The sequence below is a fragment of the Lissotriton vulgaris genome, chromosome 11 (assembly GCF_964263255.1).
Source record: "Lissotriton vulgaris chromosome 11, aLisVul1.2, whole genome shotgun sequence".
In the NCBI taxonomy this organism is placed as follows: domain Eukaryota; kingdom Metazoa; phylum Chordata; class Amphibia; order Caudata; family Salamandridae; genus Lissotriton; species Lissotriton vulgaris.
This window is the reverse complement of record NC_141699.1, coordinates 172,156,599-172,175,569: the sequence shown is the minus strand read 5'-3', so window position 1 is coordinate 172,175,569 and position 18,971 is coordinate 172,156,599. Positions and strand designations below refer to the sequence as shown.

Below are 18,971 nucleotides of genomic sequence, written 5' to 3'. Positions count from 1 at the left end.
AGTGAGCAGTAATAGCAATAACATATACATAGCTCTTGGACGCCAAGGCACATAGCAGTAATGCAAGAAAAACACAATGCAAAGCAATAACACAATAGGCGTCAAAGAGCAAGAGGAGGTGGGAGAGAAATAGCAGAGGCTCACCTTATTGGAAAAGATTACGCAGGACTGCTCTTCCCACCGAGGCATCGGTATCGCTCGAAGCTTCCAGACAGTAATGCCTCGTGAATGTGTGCCTGCTGGACCAAGTTGCAGCTCTGCAGATATGCAGGAGAGGCACGCCAGCAAACAAAGCAGTCGAGGAAGCAACTGCTCTCGTAGAATGTGCTCTGGGCAAGGCCTGTAAGGGTTTACCTGCCTGTTGATGGCAGAGCCCTATCGCTGAAGAGACCCATCTAGCGATAGTTTGTTTTGTCACTGCACTGCCCTGACGTGGTTTGCCATGCGCAACAAATAATTGATCAGTCTTCCTGATGGCAGCTGTCCTGGAGAGATAGAATTTGAGGCACCGCTTGATATCCAGCGAGTGTAGAGTTCGTTCCGCTGGTGACTGCGGATTTGGAAAAAACGTTTTAAGGATGACTGGCTCATTCAGGTGGAAATCCGATGGTACCTTGGGTATGTACTTCGGGTTGGTGCGCAGTATCACCGAATCATTTGTGAATTGCAAGAAAGGTGGTTTAGATGTAAACGCCTGTATGTCACTGACCCTTCTGGCAGATGTCAAAGCCAGTAGTAAAGCAACTTTCCAGGTGATGAATTTTAGATCAGCTTTATGAATTGGCTCAAAAGGATGGCGCATGAGTTGAGCTAATACAATATTCAAGTGCCAGGATGGAGGTGGCCTACGGACTGGTGGAAACATGCGGAATAAACCTTTAAAGAATTGCTGGATAATTCTTGCGGAATATAGAGAAGTTTTACCGTCCTGTCGGTATCTGGATATTGCCGCTAAAAACACTTTGAGTGTAGAGTGCGCCAAGCCCGATTTAGCAAGATGTAAAAAGAAGGGCAAAATCTTGTCTGGTTCAGCATGGATAGGATGTAAACCCATAGTCTTGCACCAAGCACAAAAACGCTTCCATTTAAGCTTATAAGTTCTATTCGTAGAAGGTGCCCTAGCATTGTTCAGGACTTCCTGACAGTCCTGAGGAATGTTCAAATGTGCGAACTCATGGTGTTGAGGAGCCAAGCTGACAATTTTAGAGAATGAGGGTCTGGATGATATATTTTGCCGTCCTGAATTGTCAGAAGATCCGGAATTTGAGGCAGCTGAACTGGTTCGCACTCTGAGAGGAGAAGAAGCTGTGTGAACCAGTATTGTCTGGGCCACCGTGGAGCAATTAGAATCAGACGACACGGTTGTCTCCTCATTTTCTTGATGACTTTGGGAATTAGAGGAATCGGAGGGAAGGCGTAGGCAAAGATTTGTTCCCAGTTCATAGAGAGAGCGTCCCCACAAGACTCCTTGTGAGGAATCCAGCTCGCGAAATGGATGCATTTCTTGTTGTGGTAGGTCGCGAATAGATCTAGCTCGGGGCGACCCCATCTCTGAAAAATTTGATCCAGTGCTGGCTGATGCAGTTCCCACTCGTGAGTGCTGCATTTGGATCTGCTTAGGGAATCTGCTAGTACATTGGCTACTCCCGGGACATGAACTGCTGTCAGGTTGATGTTGTGTGCCAGGGCCCAATTCCAGATTTCTTGAGCTTGCTGAGACAAACGGGCTGATCTTGTGCCCCCCTGTTTGTTCAGGTAATGCATGCTCGTCGTGTTGTCTGTTCGGATCAACACGGACGAGTTTGACAGAGTCGCTTGAAATGATTTGAGGGCGAGGAAAATGGCCCTCAACTCCAATAAATTGATGTGCCATGTCTTTTGTTGTGTGTTCCATTTGCCACTGATTGTCATCCCTTGAAGGTGAGCGCCCCAACCTTCCAGCGAGGCATCCGTGGTTACGATGAAACTGGGGACTTCTGCTAGAAAGGCGCAGCCTACTTGCAGGTTGCGTGCTTGAGTCCACCACCGAATTGCGTGTTTCATTCGAGGTGTTAAGACGATGACATCTTCGAAGGAACCGGATATTTGCACCCATTGGTGGCCGAGTTCTTCTTGTAGTGGTCTCATCCTCAGACGACAGTTCGGAGATAGGAGGATGCATGATGACAACATCCCTAGGAAAGACTTGAATCTTCGAACTGAAACGCACTTTTTTCTGAGGAGTGCCCTCGCCAGTTCCTGGATCTTTGCTTGTCTTTCGTTTGAAATGAAGACTTGAGCTTTTTTGGAATCCAGAGTCGCTCCCAGGAAAGACGTCCTCTGAGACGGTGTTAGGTCCGATTTTTTGAAGTTTATTGAAAAACCCAACTTTTGAAATAGGGGCAGGCATGTTTGGATATGACTGCTTGCGGTGGCATAGGAATTGGCCTTGATAAGGCAGTCGTCCAGATAAGGGTAAATCTGGACACCCTGCAACCGTAAGTGGGCCGCCACCGGTGCCAACATCTTCGTGAATACCCTCGGGGCTGAACGTAGCCCGAAGGGAAGGACCTTGAACTGAAAGTCCCTGCCAGCCACTCTGAATCTTAGGAACTTCCTGTGCCTGGGGAAGATGGGTACGTGGAAGTAAGCATCCTGAAGGTCCAGGGTTGCCATATGGTCGCCTTCCGTCAGAAACTGGAGGATCTCTTGGAGTGACAACATTCTGAAAGTCAACTGCTTGATAAATTTGTTGAGGGCACGCAAATCGAGGATGGGGCGCCACTCCCCCGATTTTTTGCGTATCAAGAAAAAACGAGAGTAAAACCCTTTTCCTCTCTGATGTTGAGGTACTTTCTCGATTGCCCCTTTCCGAATCATTGCATTGATTTGGACGAACAGCTCTTTGAGATGTGCTGGGGGTGGTCCTTTTGGGGGTGAATTTGGAGGGGTTTTTACAAATTCCAATATGTGACCTTTTGAGATTACATCCAAGACCCATTTGTCTGTTGTAATATTGGACCATTGAGAGTAATGCAGGGATATTCTTCCTCCAATTCGTGGCTGGCGTAGGCAAAGTGGCGGCAGGACGCTTTTTTCACTTCTTGTTGGCGTTGTCTCTACCCCGATAGGTAGTTTTACCTCGGGATTGTGTAAAATTACTCCGTCTTTGGCCATAAGGTTGCTGTTTGTAAGGCTGGTACCTTTGGTTGCTTTGGTTGTTCGAATATGGGCGCTGCTGGTAATAACCTCCTCTGCTGGAGAAGTTACCTCTTCCTCTTGCACCACGAAAGGAAGATTTACGGTACTGCAGAGTACCTAATGAACGTGCCGTTTCTGTATCCTTCTTAATGGACTGTAAGGCTTCGTCCACATGTGTGCCAAAAAGGAATTCGCCGTCATAAGCCATATTTAAAACTTTGGCCTGTACTTCTTGTCGAAAGGACGTAGATTTTAACCATCCCTCTCTTCTGAGCACTGCAGCTCCTGCCAATTGTCTAAAACCTGTGGCCGCTACGTCCACTGCTGCGTCGATAATTTCAGACGAAGCACATTCGCCTTCTTGTAGAATCTTGGTGGCCTCAGAGCGGTCTGGCTCAGGCAATTTCTGGATGTATGGGGATATGTCAGACCACATTTGTCTGTCATATCTACCGAGAATTGCTAACGAATTAGCAGCTCTAACAGTGGTGGCCGCGATAGTGGATACCTTTTTACCAATGGTATCGAGGCGTCTGCCGTCTCTGTCCGTTGGAATGGAGATCTGAGTTGAGGGGTTCCTAGCCCTCTTTTGTGCTGCTTGCGCAATGACTGAGTCCGTCTTTGCTTGGCCGATGAGACAAGCAGGTGAAGAGGCTGGCGCCCTATATTTCTTGTCGACTCTCGGCAATACCGCGGGAGAAGAATTTGGCGTGGCCATTATCTTAAGTCCCTCCTTCCAGATAAAGTCTATAATGGGAATAGACCAACTTTGCTTCTGAGATAAAGTCTTAAAATCATAAAGAAAGCACTCATCTTGCTTTGCTTCCATAGAAACTAGAAATCTCTTAGTGGCCTTGTCCATAATTCTATGGAAGTTCGCTATATCCACCGGCGGTGACTCAGCCTTTGGTTGTTCCTCTGGGGATGGCGTCTCAGCCTGATAGTCTTCATACTCCGACGAGTCCGACCTATTCAATTCCCCTTCTTCATGGGTGTCTTCATCAGAATCGTCAACATCCTGTTGGTGGGGAGATAATGGCGTGGCAGGTCGGGTAGTCTGTGCCTCTTCCGACCTACTAGCCCTTGGACCTCTACTCACTTGAGGTTGTGGGGAGGTAATATGTGAATCGCCCGACTCCGAAGGCGGGAATCGGCGATAATAATCGCTCAGCATATATTGCAGATTCTCGTAAAGTTCCATTGGCATCTGCATTCCTGGCGTAGAAGTGTTCACCAATGTAGGTGCCTGAATTTGCTGTTCCTCTTCCTCTTGATCCTTAACCTGTATCAATAAGTCAGAAGGACTTTCAGCCGCTTGGAACATGTCATCACCAGATTCTGCTTCAGAATCCAATAGCCTGTCCGGCATTTGGAGTGGCGACAATGGCGTGGATTGAGATGACCTCTTTTGCAATAAAGCCGCAGTTGTGGCTGGAGATGGAAGAGGTATGGCAGTGCTCTTTGCTGACCATACTTGCAGGTCTGTACAAGACGACAATTTTGGTGTAGGTGGATTGTCTGGCAAATCCGAGCTCTGTGTCGTCGCCTTGGATGTTGAAGACGATGGCTCTCTCGATTTCAGAGGTGGTGTTACCTTCGTCGACGTGTTGGATCTCGCCGTCGACGAGGGAACCGTCGACGGAGCAGTTTTCATCGTCGGCGGGGCCGTCGACGGGGCCGTCGACGAGACAATCTTCACCTTCGTCGACGACGCTCTCGTCGACGCGTCCGTCGACGGGGTCTTTTTCGTCGTCGATGGGTCCGTCGACGATATCTTCGTCGAAGATGGTGTCGACGACAGCAAGGTCTTCTTCGTCGACGGAGCAGCCGTCGACGACGACGAGGATTTCTTCGTCAACTGTTTCAGTGTCGTCTATGTCTGATCGTCGACGAGAGGTGTGATAACCTTCGTCGACGAGATGGGACGAATCTGAACATGAACAAAAGTTGGAGAGGAGGCTGAGGACATCACCATGGTCGATTTTGGTGAGGAGAAAGTCAATGTAGAAGTCATGGCAGAGGCAGCCTGACTGGAAATCGGCAACGTTGCTGGTGCCTTAGTCACAGGTCTCACAGGAGACACCAAAGACTCCGTTCTTTTTGAGCTTGGAAGCTTAACAGACTTCTCAGAGGATTTCTGAGCTTTCAAAGTAGAAGGCTCCCCAGTCTGTGAGGCGATCTGGTGTTTAGCCACCTTAGCTTTCGGAGTAGGCACAGCACTCTCAGCTCTCCTTTTCTTAGACCCCTTAGTAGACTCTGAGGCGAAACTTCCTACCTCAGAAAGTGGCTCATCCTTGTTCTTTATCCTCTGCAGCCACAGCAGCAGGCGACCCTCTCTGTCCCTGAGGGTTTTAGGAGAGAATTTTCGACAGATGCTACACTCCTTAACCTGATGGTCAGGGTACAAACAGTAGATGCAGCGAGTGTGTGGATCTTCCTTAAACAGTCTCGCTTTTCCACACGAGTCACAGGCCCTGAAAAGGGACTTAGAAGTAGACATTTTAGAAGAAATAAACTCGATCCAAGAGAAGAAATGAGCAGAGCTCAGAAGGACTCCCTATCACACGACGTGCGGTAAAAAAATCTGAGAGCCTGGGTCTCTGGGGAGAGCATTCTGGTGGGAGCTGTGGCCTGATTGGCTGCAGTTTGGTCCATACATAATGACCTGGACAGGTTCTAATGTGGAAGTTTTATTTACTGTAGCTGGGGCTACTTTACTTCCTGGTTGGGTATATTGTTATTTCTTATGTACTAAGGGTATATTTTACTACTTTTTTATGTACCGTGGGCTCCCACTCCGACGACGGGGAATGATTCAGGCATGTGAATCTATGAAAGACACCCCTAATACTGGAGAACTCCTGTGTGTGGTCAAGGTAGAACGACAATGCTCTTTTTGGGTCCAGATGGTGGAGTTCCTCCTCTTCTTTAGAGGGATGTGGAGGAGCATAGAAGGCAGGTTGGGTGATTGACTGTCCTACATGGAATGGTGTGACCACTTTAGGCAGTAAAGAGGTTCTTGTGCTAAGCACCACTTTGTCAGTGTGGTTAGAGAGATATGGCGGCCAGGAGGAAAATATCCGCAGCTCACTCACTCTACGAGCAGATGTAATGGACACCAGGAAGGCTGTTTTGAATGTGTGAGAAGCCTGAGTGGACAGTTGTGTAGAGGCTCAAACAAAGCACACATCATAAATGTCAGAAGCAAATTAAGGTCCCAAGGAGACATAATGAATGGTGAATGGGGGAAAAAAGGTGGACGAGACCTTTCAAAAACTTATGTACAATGGGGGATTTAAACAAGGAGGGATGGTCAGGCAGTCGCAAGACGGTAGACACAGCAGAGAAATATCCCTTAATGGTGCCCAGTGCAAAGCCCTGCTGGGCAAGGTAAAGATTCAGAAAAGGGGGTGGTGATGGACTGAGTATCTGAATTAAGCAGAACACTCATACCCAGTCAACAGATCAGGGCTTGATCCATCACCGTTTTTTAGCTCACTGCACCATCCCAGCTCAGAACCTGGCTACATGCAAATTAGTCTGTCCCTGGCCCAGTGCATCATGGGAACAGGGCAGACCAAACTACCAAGCCAATTCTTATACTGGGAAGGAAACAAGCTTCCGGGGACCGGTTTCTGGCATCACAGCCGTCTTCGGCCCGGCTTGCTTGAATCCTGATGGTGCAATGAGCAAGGGACTCACATCTGAGTATACCCTTCATTCAGATACTCTGTCCATCACCACCCCCTTTTCTGAATTGTTTTGTCCACCATAAGCGTGGAAGGGTATGCTCAGACACGAGTCCCTTGCTCACTGCACCATCAGGATTTAAGCAAGTCGGGCCGAAGACGGCTGTAATGCCAGAAACCGGTCCCCGGAAGCTTGTTTCCTTTCCAGTAAAAGAATTGGCTTGGTAGTTTGGTCTGCCCTGTTCCCATGATGCACTGGGCCAGGGACAGACTAATTTGCATGTAGCCAGGTTCTGAGCTGGGATGGTGCAGTGAGCTAAAAAACGGTGATGGATCAAGCCCTGATCTGTTGACTGGGTATGAGTGTTCTGCTTAATTCAGATACTCCGTCCATCACCACCCCCTTTTCTGAATCGTTTTGTCCACCATGAGCGTGGAAGGGTATGCTCAGACATGAGTCCCTTGCTCACTGCACCATCAGGATTCAAGCAAGCCGGGCCGAAGACGGCTGTAATGCCAGAAACCGGTCCCCGGAAGCTTGTTTCCTTTCCAGTAAAAGAATTTGCTTGGTAGTTTGGTCTGCCCTGTTCCCATGATGCACTGGGCCAGGGACAGACTAATTTGCATGTAGCCAGGTTCTGAGCTGGGATGGTGCAGTGAGCTAAAAAAACGGTGATGGATCAAGCCCTGATCTGTTGACTGGGTATGAGTGTTCTGCTTAATTCAGATACTCTATCCATCACCACCCCCTTTTCTGAATCGGGCAAGGTAAAGAGCAACAAGCAAAACCTCAGAAAGAGGGGCAGAAAGGGGATCAATGAACTTTTCTGCACACCATGACAATTTTTTTCCAACTGCAGGCATATACAGTCTTGGTGGAGGAACGCCTCGTTTCCAGAATCACAGTCAGATGAAGGTCGAAAGCAGTCAACTGCCACCGCTTAATCTCCACGCAAAAGGGCAGAGAGTGGACAGGTTCGGGTGGAGAACCCTCCCCATCCCCTACAAAACGTGATCCTCCCGAAGTGGCAGCCTGATCGGAGGATCAATGGCCATGCTCAGTAACTCGGGATACCAGACTCTTCCCATGCGGAGTCCGAAGCCACAAGATGACCTGGGCCCGGTTTGTTCCTGATTTTCTTGAGAACTCTGGACAGGAGTAGTATGGGTGTAAGGGGTACAGGAGGCATGATCTCCACTAGAGACTAAAAGAGTATCTGAGCAAGAACTGCCTTGGAAACTCCTGCATGCAAAACTGCTGACATTACATTGCTGATATAACCAGGGCTATCCCCACTGCTGAAAGAGACCTTCTGCCACCTCCGGATGGAAACGTCATTTATGACCTGCTAGGCATCGACAGCTGAGTTTGTCCGCCCTGGCGTTTAGCGAACCTGCCAGGTGTTGAACCATCAGGGAAATGCCCTGCTATTCCAGCCCTGTCCAGTGATGCAGGGCCTCTTGACAAAGGGCACAGGACCCAACCTGCCCTGTTTGTTACAGTACCACAGTGTACTGTCGATGAACACCTGTACTAGCCTTACCTTGGCAGATAGAAAGGCTTTCAATGCCAGTCGGAATGCCAGGAGCTCTAGTATGTTGATATGAAGTCCTCTGATCTCCACCTCTTCTAGATAGTAGTCCCATCCCAGGAATGACATCTGTCACTACTGTCAGATAAGGTTGGCTAAGGGAGAGGGGTTTGCCTCTGACTCAATCATGGCTGGCCACCACTGCAGATCCTTTGCAGTTCCCTACGAGATCTGGACAGAGTCAGAGTGATGCTGCACCCACTGTAACTTCAGGTCCCAATGCAGAGCCTGCATATGCCATCTGACATGTGTCACCAGGAGGATGCAGGAGGCCATGAGGCCCAGCAGCTCAGTCAGTTTCAATAAAACATTTGTATCATAGCCTTAATAACCTGGACTCTCCACTTGGGAGGATAAGCCGGAACTGCACTGTGTCCAGAACAGCTCAGATGAAAGGGAGTATCTGAGAGGGAGTCAGGTGTGACTTCGGCACGTTGATAGTGAAACCCAGCAAATGCAGGCGGTCCCCCATAGTCTGGGGTGGGAGATGACAGCCTGGGGCGAGCCCGCCTGCAACAGCCAGTCGTCAAGATAGAGGAAGACTGGCACCCCTGTTCTCCGTAGATGAGCTGCACCCACTGCCATCACCTTGTAGAACAGCAGAGGAGTGCTGCTAAGGCTAAAGGGGAGCATGGTGAACTGAAAATGTTTGTTGTCTACTGTAAACCGCAGATCGTGCTGGTGGGCAGGCAGGATGGGAATGTGAAAATAGGCGTCCTGCATTTTCATTGCTACCATCCAGTCTCCTTGGTCTAGGGCAGACAAGACATAAGCTAGCGCAAGAATCTTGGATTTCTCCATTTTGAGAAAGAAGTTGCTGGCTTGGAGGACTGGGATAAAACGAAGGCTCTTGTCCTTTTCAGACCAGAAATGAGTGGGAATAGCAATTACAGCCTACTTCTGGCCCGGAGCCTTCCCTATGGCTCCCTTGGCCAAGAGAGCCATGACTTATGCGGCAACTAGCCTAATTCGCAACATTAGGTGGGTCTTCCTACATTTTCAAGAGGACGTTAAGAGATGGAGGAGACTTCCCTTGACCATTATGGGAAGAGCTGCCATGGATACAATGGTAATGCTCCTGCAGTACCTCTATGTACTACAAAACACCTATGTTAAGATTCCAGATACGATGTCTAACAGTATCGACAGCGAATTGCGTTAACTCCTATGGGATGGGGCGCCTCCGCGCATCCCACTCCCAACATTGCACAGTAATCGGTACAATGGGGGGGGGTTTTGTCTTACATTAGACTTTATTATAGAGCAGCCCATCTTATCGCAATTAACAAATGGATCCACACACCCGGGGATCACCCGAGTTATAGGCTTGAAAGGTTACAGTTTAGAGATGGTACTTATCGTTAATATATCTACGGCGGTAAGAGATGTAGTAGATTGCTCCAAACGATCCAAAGGACGCTGGAGGCATGGAGGAGAGCAGAGAGACAAATGCAGTGGGATCACAAATGTACCAGAGAAACCCCATTGTGGGAAGGGACTCGGCTGAAAGATTGGCAAACTTTGTGGTTTTAGAAGTAGGATCGGATAGGTATTTCTAAAATAGGCGATGTCCTCGATCATGGAGTGTTGGCATCCTTTAGTACCCTCCAAGCTAGATATCAACTTCACAACACTCAGACATATGCATACCAGCCGACACCTGCAGACTAAATTCAGAAGGTCCCCCTAGCTGTGACCAGGAGCTGGTAAGAAGATCCGACCCCAAAAGGCAGCCCTGCACCCGATGCCTCACCGCTTTGGGTGCCCAAACCGACAGTGCCTAACCAACCCCTAACTTCCCAACTTACATCTCAAAGTGGTGGTCACACCCAGAAGACCTTCGTCTCCCTGCCTGCAGTGCTTTTGCAAACCGGAGGTTCTACATTGAAACCAACATGATGTCCCACGTCGAAACAGCACCCTGCACCCGGCCGCCCTAGTGCCGCTGAGGGTGCACCTTTGGTGCTAATTTGTTTCCCCATTTGCCCTGAGCTAAAGTCCAGGCGCTTTGCTCCAACAAACCAGTGGCCTGCTTGTCAGCAGCCACCAACCGGAGGCCACCTATCCTCTATTGGATAACGTTGGGCAGTAGCACTCTGCACCCGGCCGCCCTATGCCGCTGAGGGTGTAACAAGACTGCATCCTTGACCCTGGGGAACCCCTGAGTCTACCCCAGAACCTCAACTCCCACTACCAAATACTTACCTCAAAACCGATAACACTATTTTCCTCCATAGGATAACATTGACTGTTCGTCTGTGAAAAGTTTCTAGGTGTGGAGTTTGAGAAACTAAAGAAATTCTCTAAAATTGCATAATCTAACAAAAACGATTTTGCTTACCTGTTTTCAGGAAATGTCCCAGAGTAGTATCCAAGTATACTACTCTGTGTGTGTCTATTAATCTCAAAAGGTACTTACCTGCTATTTTACTGAAAAGCCTATTCAAGTCTATGTACTGCATCTTAGTACTGCATTTCTCTGCATCCATACTGTAAATCAAATCAAAGTGCATATACAATTATCATTCAAACTATCTCAATTGCATTACTACTGTAAAGTACTTATTGCTTACCTGTGCCAGGCTTGCTTGGTTCTAGAAAATAAAATAACTAAAATATTTTTATACAAAAACAATTGGTCTGAAGTTCAGTCTTTGAGTGTGTGAATTAATTTGCTGAGTGTGTACAACAAATGCTTAACACTGTCCTCTGATACTGCCTTCCTGCCCTACCACACTGTCACAAACAGAGAGTAAGGTTCTATCTAACTTCACCTCTGCCTACCTTTGGGGTTCCACTGGACTCTGTGCACACTATACCTCGCTTTGGTATAGTATAAACAGAGCCAGCTTCCTATACAATGTAAGCAAAAATTAGTAAAGGCTACTGAAAGGAATGTGTATATGGCATCTTTTAATGTGTAATGGTTGATTGCTGTGATTATGGCTAGTCAGATCAAAGGCTATCATGAGAAGACCTAGAGCATGAACTGAGTTGGCTGGAGATTGCCAGGCTGGCTGTTTCAGACTAAGTGGTCAGGAGGATGAGGAGAAACCGATTGAAAGTTTGGCTTGATGATAAGAACAAGAGCAAATGGGAGGATGGGGCATATATAGGAAGAGCCTGGCAGTCCTATTAAAGTGTCATGTTTAAAAATATAGCAGCTTCCTCCAGTATTCACAAAAGCTGTAAATTCACTCCTTTTCAATGTGTTTGCAGCTGAACTGGTAGCACAGTAGTTGCCGCTTGGTCTTCAATAGTATCTATATTTTCCAATAGGTTAGCATGGAATATGTGAACATTTTGGTTAAACTATTTACAACAACTACTTTGAATATTCACTCAAAGGTACAACGTTTATTAGATTTTCAGGTTTAAAGATGTATAATTTCTACTAAATTGGACAAACAGATCACATGTTGCACTTTATGAAAGAGTTAGTATAAGGGATCCCTAGATTGTCATTCACTGTGGCTCAAAATACATAACAAGAGTTTATGTGGTAATACCACAACATTAAATAGTCATTCATATACCACGAAAAATATATGAACCATGCATAAATTCAGCATATCTTCTCATCAGGACCATACCTTGTTATACGTGTATGGTGTAGGCGAGGTAGGAATAATTCCAGATTTTTCTTTCTGGTGCCTTCTCTGTGCCTCCAATACCTGTAAAAAAATTACAAAAACAAGAAATAGATTTCACAACATTTTCGACTTACACTGACAAGAGCAGTGTTGAAAACGCCATTACAAGACCTACAGTGCTACTTTTGCAACCATATTTTAGAACAATTAAGTTGTGTGTTAAAGTATAATATGGATAAGTTACTTACCTGTAATCCTAGTTCTCTTCCAGGGGTATCCTCATCAAAGTCAGACTCAGAAAGACTTTATTCGGTTATAAATCTCGGATAACCATAAAAGTACATTAAAAACAGTACACAATTCATAATCTATTTACATATGTTAGTCAAGGCAATAAATAGGTTAAAAGTACAGGGACTAATATATTAAAAACAGTGTAATTAAACAGTTATTGTTTGTCTTGAGTGAAAGACGTTTCTAAGAAATACAGAGACAGATGCGACAGTGAAAATATCTTCCAGTTTCCGAATGGCTAGAAAGGCAGGTCTGCATTGTCTCATATCCAAATATTTTAAAATGGGAATGATCCACCTTCTCCTTGGTACCGTATAAAATTTGCAAAAGAATAAAATGTGGATGTCTGATTGGTTAGAGATATTGTCACACATGGGCACTTACACAGGGAGGTAGACCAATCATTGATGGCCGGGAAACTTAGTAATCTAAATAGGATCTCGAATCTAAATCTTATCATTAGAAACTGTTCATGTGCACTCATCCGCAAGGTTAGGTAAGGTTGTATATCCTGAACGATCAAAATCAATTGGTGAGCAGACACAGTTTTTTTTTACATTTCAGTTTTGTCTCTTTGATTCACCAGGAAAGTTAAACATAACCTCTTAAGCTCTTTCCTGGGGATACTTAACAATGACATAGGATCATCATAAAATTCGGGGCAATTCAAGCTGTAACAGAAGGTTTTAACGTAACTCAGCCATTTTACTTTGTGAACACCCTCTAGTTTTAAAACGTCCTCCAAAATGAGACGATTCAGATGGCACTCTTCATTAGTCCAAACCCTGTGCCACAGAAGAACCGGTTGCACCCAGATAAGATCTTCTAGATAGGTCATGCCAAGTTCTGTGTGGCAATTATGGGTCGACGTGCCATCTGGGACAGTGAGGATATATCGCAGAAAGCTATTCTCGGTCAGTTTGAGGCTGGTGACACTGGAATAGCCCCAAATTCCCGCACCATAAGTTGCCACAGCAATGCAGCTAGTTTTATATATACGTAAAAGCTCTTTGACAGGTCTATTTCCCATTTTTTGCTAAACATTTTCAAGGCCATTATGGATTTAGCAAATAACATATTTCTACTTTTAGTTGCACACTTCCATTGTCCTGAAGAGTCAAACAAGATTCCTAGGTAAGGGAAACTAGAAACATGATCAGATGGCTTTTGATCAATAAACATAGTTTTTTTTCCTCTGTTTAGCATTAATTCCACAATTCATTGAGAAAGTTTTGGTACAATTCACCTTTAAATCCAGATCAGTCATAAAGGTAGTGAATGACGTAATCATTGCCATCAAAGTCATAAGCACTGAATATTCCCGCCCATGTGCTGGACCCCGGAAACAATATAAAAATATATATGTAAAAAGACATATATCTTGCTCCACATATATGTACGTACATATATTATTTTTCTCACACCAATGTAGCTCCAAAACTGAGGCTAAAACAACGTAAACACATGTAAATGTACTGCAATTAGTAAGGAAACAAAAAACACCATTAGGTCAAATATCCCTTGAACTTTGTGTTTTAATGAGTAAAAACACTCATAAATCCTGAAAATTACTTATGAATAGACATTGTTAGCCCTCAGGCTGCATTGTAAAACAATAGCATAGAAAATGAAACAATTTTCAACAAACACTGGCACCGTGCCTTTAAGGCAGCCATGACCCCAGGCTTCCCATCATGCCTCAGGGGTGACAGTTAGGTCAGTTGTTCTTTGCATAACCCTGAAGACAGGGCTCAACCATAAGATTGTAATAGTACCAAATCTCATTTACCTGGGGAGGCGGGTGGGTTGCTTATGACTTTGATGAGGATACCCCTGGAAGAGAACTAGGATTACAGGTAACTTATCCTTCTCTTCCAGGGGATCCTCATCAATAGACATAAGCACTGAATAGAATAGCAAGCCCATCAACCACCTGCAGGTAAATGAGAAGTACATGACCCAACCAAATCATAACAGCCAATAACTCAGCTGTTAAACAGATTCCTCAGGGAGGCCTGGACCACCTGGGTATATGCTCTCGTGTCAGAATGTAGACAGTATTGTCTGGTAAATGTATTGGCAGACCTCCAGGTCGCCGCTTTACAAATCTCAGACATGGGCACATTATGCAGGTAAGCTGCCGTGGCAGCTCTACCTCTAGTGGAATGCGCTTTAGGGGTAAACCCCAGAGGTTTTTGCGCCAATTGGTAAGCAAGTTTTGATAGACAAAACAATCCATCTGGAAATGGAACGTTTCGATGCTGCATGACCAGTTCTGATCGATCCATAGTTAATAAATAACTGATCAGAATGCCGAATAGACTTGGACCTGTCCTGATAAAACTTTAAACCCCTTTTCAGGTCCAAAGAGTGTAAAGCCCTCTCAGCTGGAGTAGAGGGACTGGGAAAGAAAGTGGGCAGTGAGATCGACTGATTGACATGAAAATCTGACACCACTTTTGGCAGGAAAGAAGGGTGCGTTCTCAGCACTACTCTATTCAAATGAAACACTGTATATGGTTCCTTGGTACAGAGAGCCTGAATCTCGCTCACCCTACGGGCTGACGTAATCGCTACCAGAAAAGCCGCTTTCCAGGAAATAGGCTGTAAAGTAGCTTTAAGAATGGGCTCAAAAGGAGGGCCCATCAACTTTGATAGTACTAGGTTCAGCTCCCAGGTAGGAGAAGGAGGACGTACAGGAGGGTACACCTTTTTCAGACCCTGCAGGAAATCTTTTACCGCTGGCAACTGGAAAAAAGAGGTTTGTGAAGGTGATCCCCTATAAGCAGTTATAGCGGCTAAATGCACCTTAATGGAATTAAACTTCAACCCTGCTTTAGCCAGGTACAACAAGTAGGGAAGAACTGCTTCTTCCTGATCCTTTACCGGATTATGACCATTCTGCATGCACCACATATAGAACCTCTTCCACTTGCATGCGTAAGAGTGTCTTGTGGAAGGACGTCGTGCTTCTCTCAGAATGGACATGCAGTCTTGTGGCAGTCCTAGATGGCCGTACTGAATGACCACAGGAGCCATGCTGCCAAGTTCAGTGACGGAAGGTTGGGATGGTGAATCCTCCCGTTCATCTTCGATAACAAGTCCGGCCTGCATGGAAGCCTCTTGTGAGGAGACACTGACAGGTGAAGTAGGTCCGTGTATCACCGTTGTCTCGGCCAGTCGGGGGCAATCAGGATCATTGTTGTGCACGAGTGGTTCAGCTTGCTCACCACCTTCGGGATCAGCGGAAGGGGTGGAAAAGTGTACACAAATTCCCCTGACCAGTCGATCAAAAGAGCATTCCATCTCGTTCCTGGTCGGTAGAACCTTGAGGCGTAGCTTGGGCATTTGCTGTTTACGTCGTCCGCGAAGAGATCTATGGAAGGACGACCCCAAGACTGGAAAATGTCTTCTAGCACTTCGTCGTTGAGAACCCAGTCCTCTCTGTCTTCGAAGTGCCGACTTAGTGCGTCCACCCTCACGTTCTGCTCTCCTGGGAGGTGGACTGCTAGAACAGACAACTTGCGAGCCAGAGGCCAATGCCAGATGCGCTGAGCTTCCAGTGATAGAGTCCTTGAGCGTGTTCCTCCCTGCTTGTTCAAATAGTACATCGTGGTGGTGTCCGTTTGTACTAGAACCATTTCCTCCTGAAGCGAGGGAAGGAACGCTTTGAGAGCCAGGTGGACTGCTCTAAATTCTAGCAAGTTGATGTGGTAGGTGCTTTCTTTGGACGACCACAGACCCTGAACTTGGAGAGGCCCCATGTGTGCCCCCTTGTAAAGACGCGTCTGTGATGATCGTTTGTGCAGGAGGAGGTTGATGGAAGAGAACTCCCACCTGCATGTTCTGCTTCTTTGTCCACCACGGGATGGAAGTTCGAGCCACCTCTGACAAAGTGATCTGATCGTCCCAGCGATCTGATTGCTGGTCCCATTTGTCCTCCAGATCCTGCTGAAGAGGACGCATCCGTAGTCTGGCGTTCGGTACTAAGAAGATGCATGAGGCCATCGACCCTAAGAGGGAGGCTATCTTTCGCACTTTGAGTCCTGTTGCGAAGAACTTGCTGGCACTTGAGCGTTATCGAAAACTGTCTCTCCTCCGAAGGAAACACTTTTCCTACCTCGGAGTCTAGCAGAGCTCCTAGGAAGTGAATTTTCTGAGTGGGTTGGGAGACAGACTTGCTGTAGTTGACATGCAGGCCTAGACGCTGACAGATTTCTATGCAGGTCTGGAATTGATTCCTTACGTTGTCTGGAGAAGGACCTTTCAACAGCCAATCGTCTAGGTATGGGTATACGAAGACCCCCCTGCGGCGTAGAGCTGCCGCCACCACTGCGACACACTTCGTGAACACCCTGGGGGCCGACTTCAACCCAAACGGTAGGACTTTGAACTGGTAGTGAGAGGTCCCCACCCGGAATCGAAGGAATCTCCTGTGATCGGGCCGTATCGGGACATGAAAGTATGCATCTTGATGGTCCAGCGAACACATCCAATCCCCCTTCCTGAGATGTGGATATATTTGGTGAAGCGCCAACATGCGAAACTTTTCTTTTCTGACATGTAGATTGAGTGTTCTCAAGTCCAGAAAGGACCTGTATTCTGCCTTTTGGCCCTTTTTTCCGACCAGAAAATACCTCGAATAGACTCCTTTTCCCCTTTGAGCCACAGGCACCCTCTCGATGGCTGATTTTTCGAGGAGTGTCGCTACTTCCTTCTTTAGCATTTGTAGCTGGTGGCTTGACGTTGGCATCCGAGGAACGGGTGGAGGTAGACGATGAAAACGAAGACAGTACCCATTCTGCAGCGTAGACAACACCCATTGATCTTTTGTAATGGCCTGCCACTCTGTCCTGTGATGTGCAATGCTTCCCCCCACTGGAGTGGACAACGGCGCTGGGGGAAGTGAAGACTCATTGCTTCTGCTGAGGCTTATTGAAGCGTTTGCTTTGGCGCTGATTCCCGTTTCCTTTAGAATTGCGCTTGCCTTTATATTGCGATTTTTGTTGGCCTTGCTGGTTCTGGCCCTTCTGCCAGTGAGGGGTTTGAACCCTCTGCTTCGAAGAGCCCTTGTTGTCAGAACGGAACTTCTTCCGGAATTCCTTTTTCTTTTCAAGCCCCACGGCTTTAAGGGTGTCTAACTCCGTTTTCATCCGTTGCATCTCCTCATCAGCACTCGCCTCAAAGAGAGATGTGCCTGAAAAAGGAAGGTTTAGTATTCTGGCTTGAGCCTCGGGTTTCAATGCTGTTAGGCGCAACCACGAGGATCTCCTCACTGTGATTCCATGCGCATAACCATGCACAGCCAGAGTAGCTCCATCTGCCGCCGCACCTATAATCTGATTGGAGACTTGACTTCCCTCCCTCAGAATCTCCTCAAAGTCCTTTCTATCCTCCTGAGGCAGTTTTGTAGAAAACCTCTGAAGAGAGTCCCACAGAGATCTATTATATCTGCCCAGTAGAGCTTCCGCATTGGAGACCTTGAGGAAAGAGGATGAGGTGTTACACACTCTTCTCCCCCATGAGTCTTGTAACTTGCTGTCCTTATCTGGCGGTACCGTGGATGAGGAGGCTACCGCATTGGACTTTTTAGCCACCGCAATGATTACCGAATCAAGAGGTGGGTCGGACTTGAGGAACAAAGGATCCTCTTCAGGAGAACGATATTTATAGAGAATCCTCGCTGGGACTGACTTCACTGTAGCCGGATTCAGGAAGACTTCATTCACCGGATCCATGATACACGGGACCAACGGCAATAAAGGTTTGGGTGCTGATCTGTGCTGCAGGGTTTCGAAGATGACCGTCGTTTTGACCTGCGGAGCTGTCATAGGCACTCCTAGCTTCAGGGCTCCCCTGCCCAAGATGTCTTGGAACGAGAAAATATCCTCAGTTGGAGATATTCTCGAGTGTGGGCTGTCTGTTAGAGTCGGAGAGTAATTCCAGTGAGAGCGGGTCCTCGATGAACTTGAAGAACTAGGAGTCCGCCTGGACCTAGATCTTCTCCTACTTGAGCGCGCTCTAGAACGAGATCGCTCCCTGTGGCTAGATCTTCTCTTACTTGAGTGCACTCTAGAACGAGACCGTTCTTTGTGGCGGGAGGTTTGATCTCGATACGCCCTCAACCGATCCGCCGTCTCCTAGTCCTTGGCCAAGTGGTGAAGAGGTCTATACCACCTTGGGGAAAGACGAACAGGAGGAGATTTCCGGGTGCGATCCATCACTGGCGAACGTGTAGGAGGAGGTTGATCCGCTTGATCCTGCGGCGACCTTGCAGGGGACTTGGACCTCTCCCTATCCAAAGAGCTGATTTCCCCATCCGAAGATCTGTCACTTCGAGATGCCGAGGAGGATGAGGACAGGCTCACCAGAGACCGTCTAGAGGAAAACCGCGACTGACCTCTCTCATCCGAGACCCTTCTCCTTTTGACAGGAGGATCCTGTATTGGTGATTGTTCCACCTCCGCAGCTGATGCTGATCTTGGGGAACCCTGTTGAGACCATAGGGCTTGAGGCTGGTCCAATGACTCACTCCATCTCTTGCACCACCTGCCTCAAGGGTGACCTCTCCTGTGTTCTTGTAGGAGAGACATTCGCTGAATGCGAGTCGCCCCGCTCCCTGG

The 18,971-nt window shown here is 47.1% G+C and overlaps 1 protein-coding gene across 7 annotated transcripts in view; it reads right to left on the bottom strand.

The window, feature by feature from the left end:
* Positions 1–18,971, bottom strand: part of MAPKAPK5 (MAPK activated protein kinase 5) — a 429,232-nt gene that overhangs the window by 92,415 nt on the left and 317,846 nt on the right. For all 7 annotated transcript variants that reach the window (XM_086943071.1, XM_086943068.1, XM_086943069.1 and 4 more), the window contains one exon: positions 12,055–12,135. In XM_086943071.1, the coding sequence (XP_086799197.1) occupies positions 12,055–12,135 (81 nt within the window). The remainder of the gene's footprint in view (positions 1–12,054; positions 12,136–18,971) is intronic.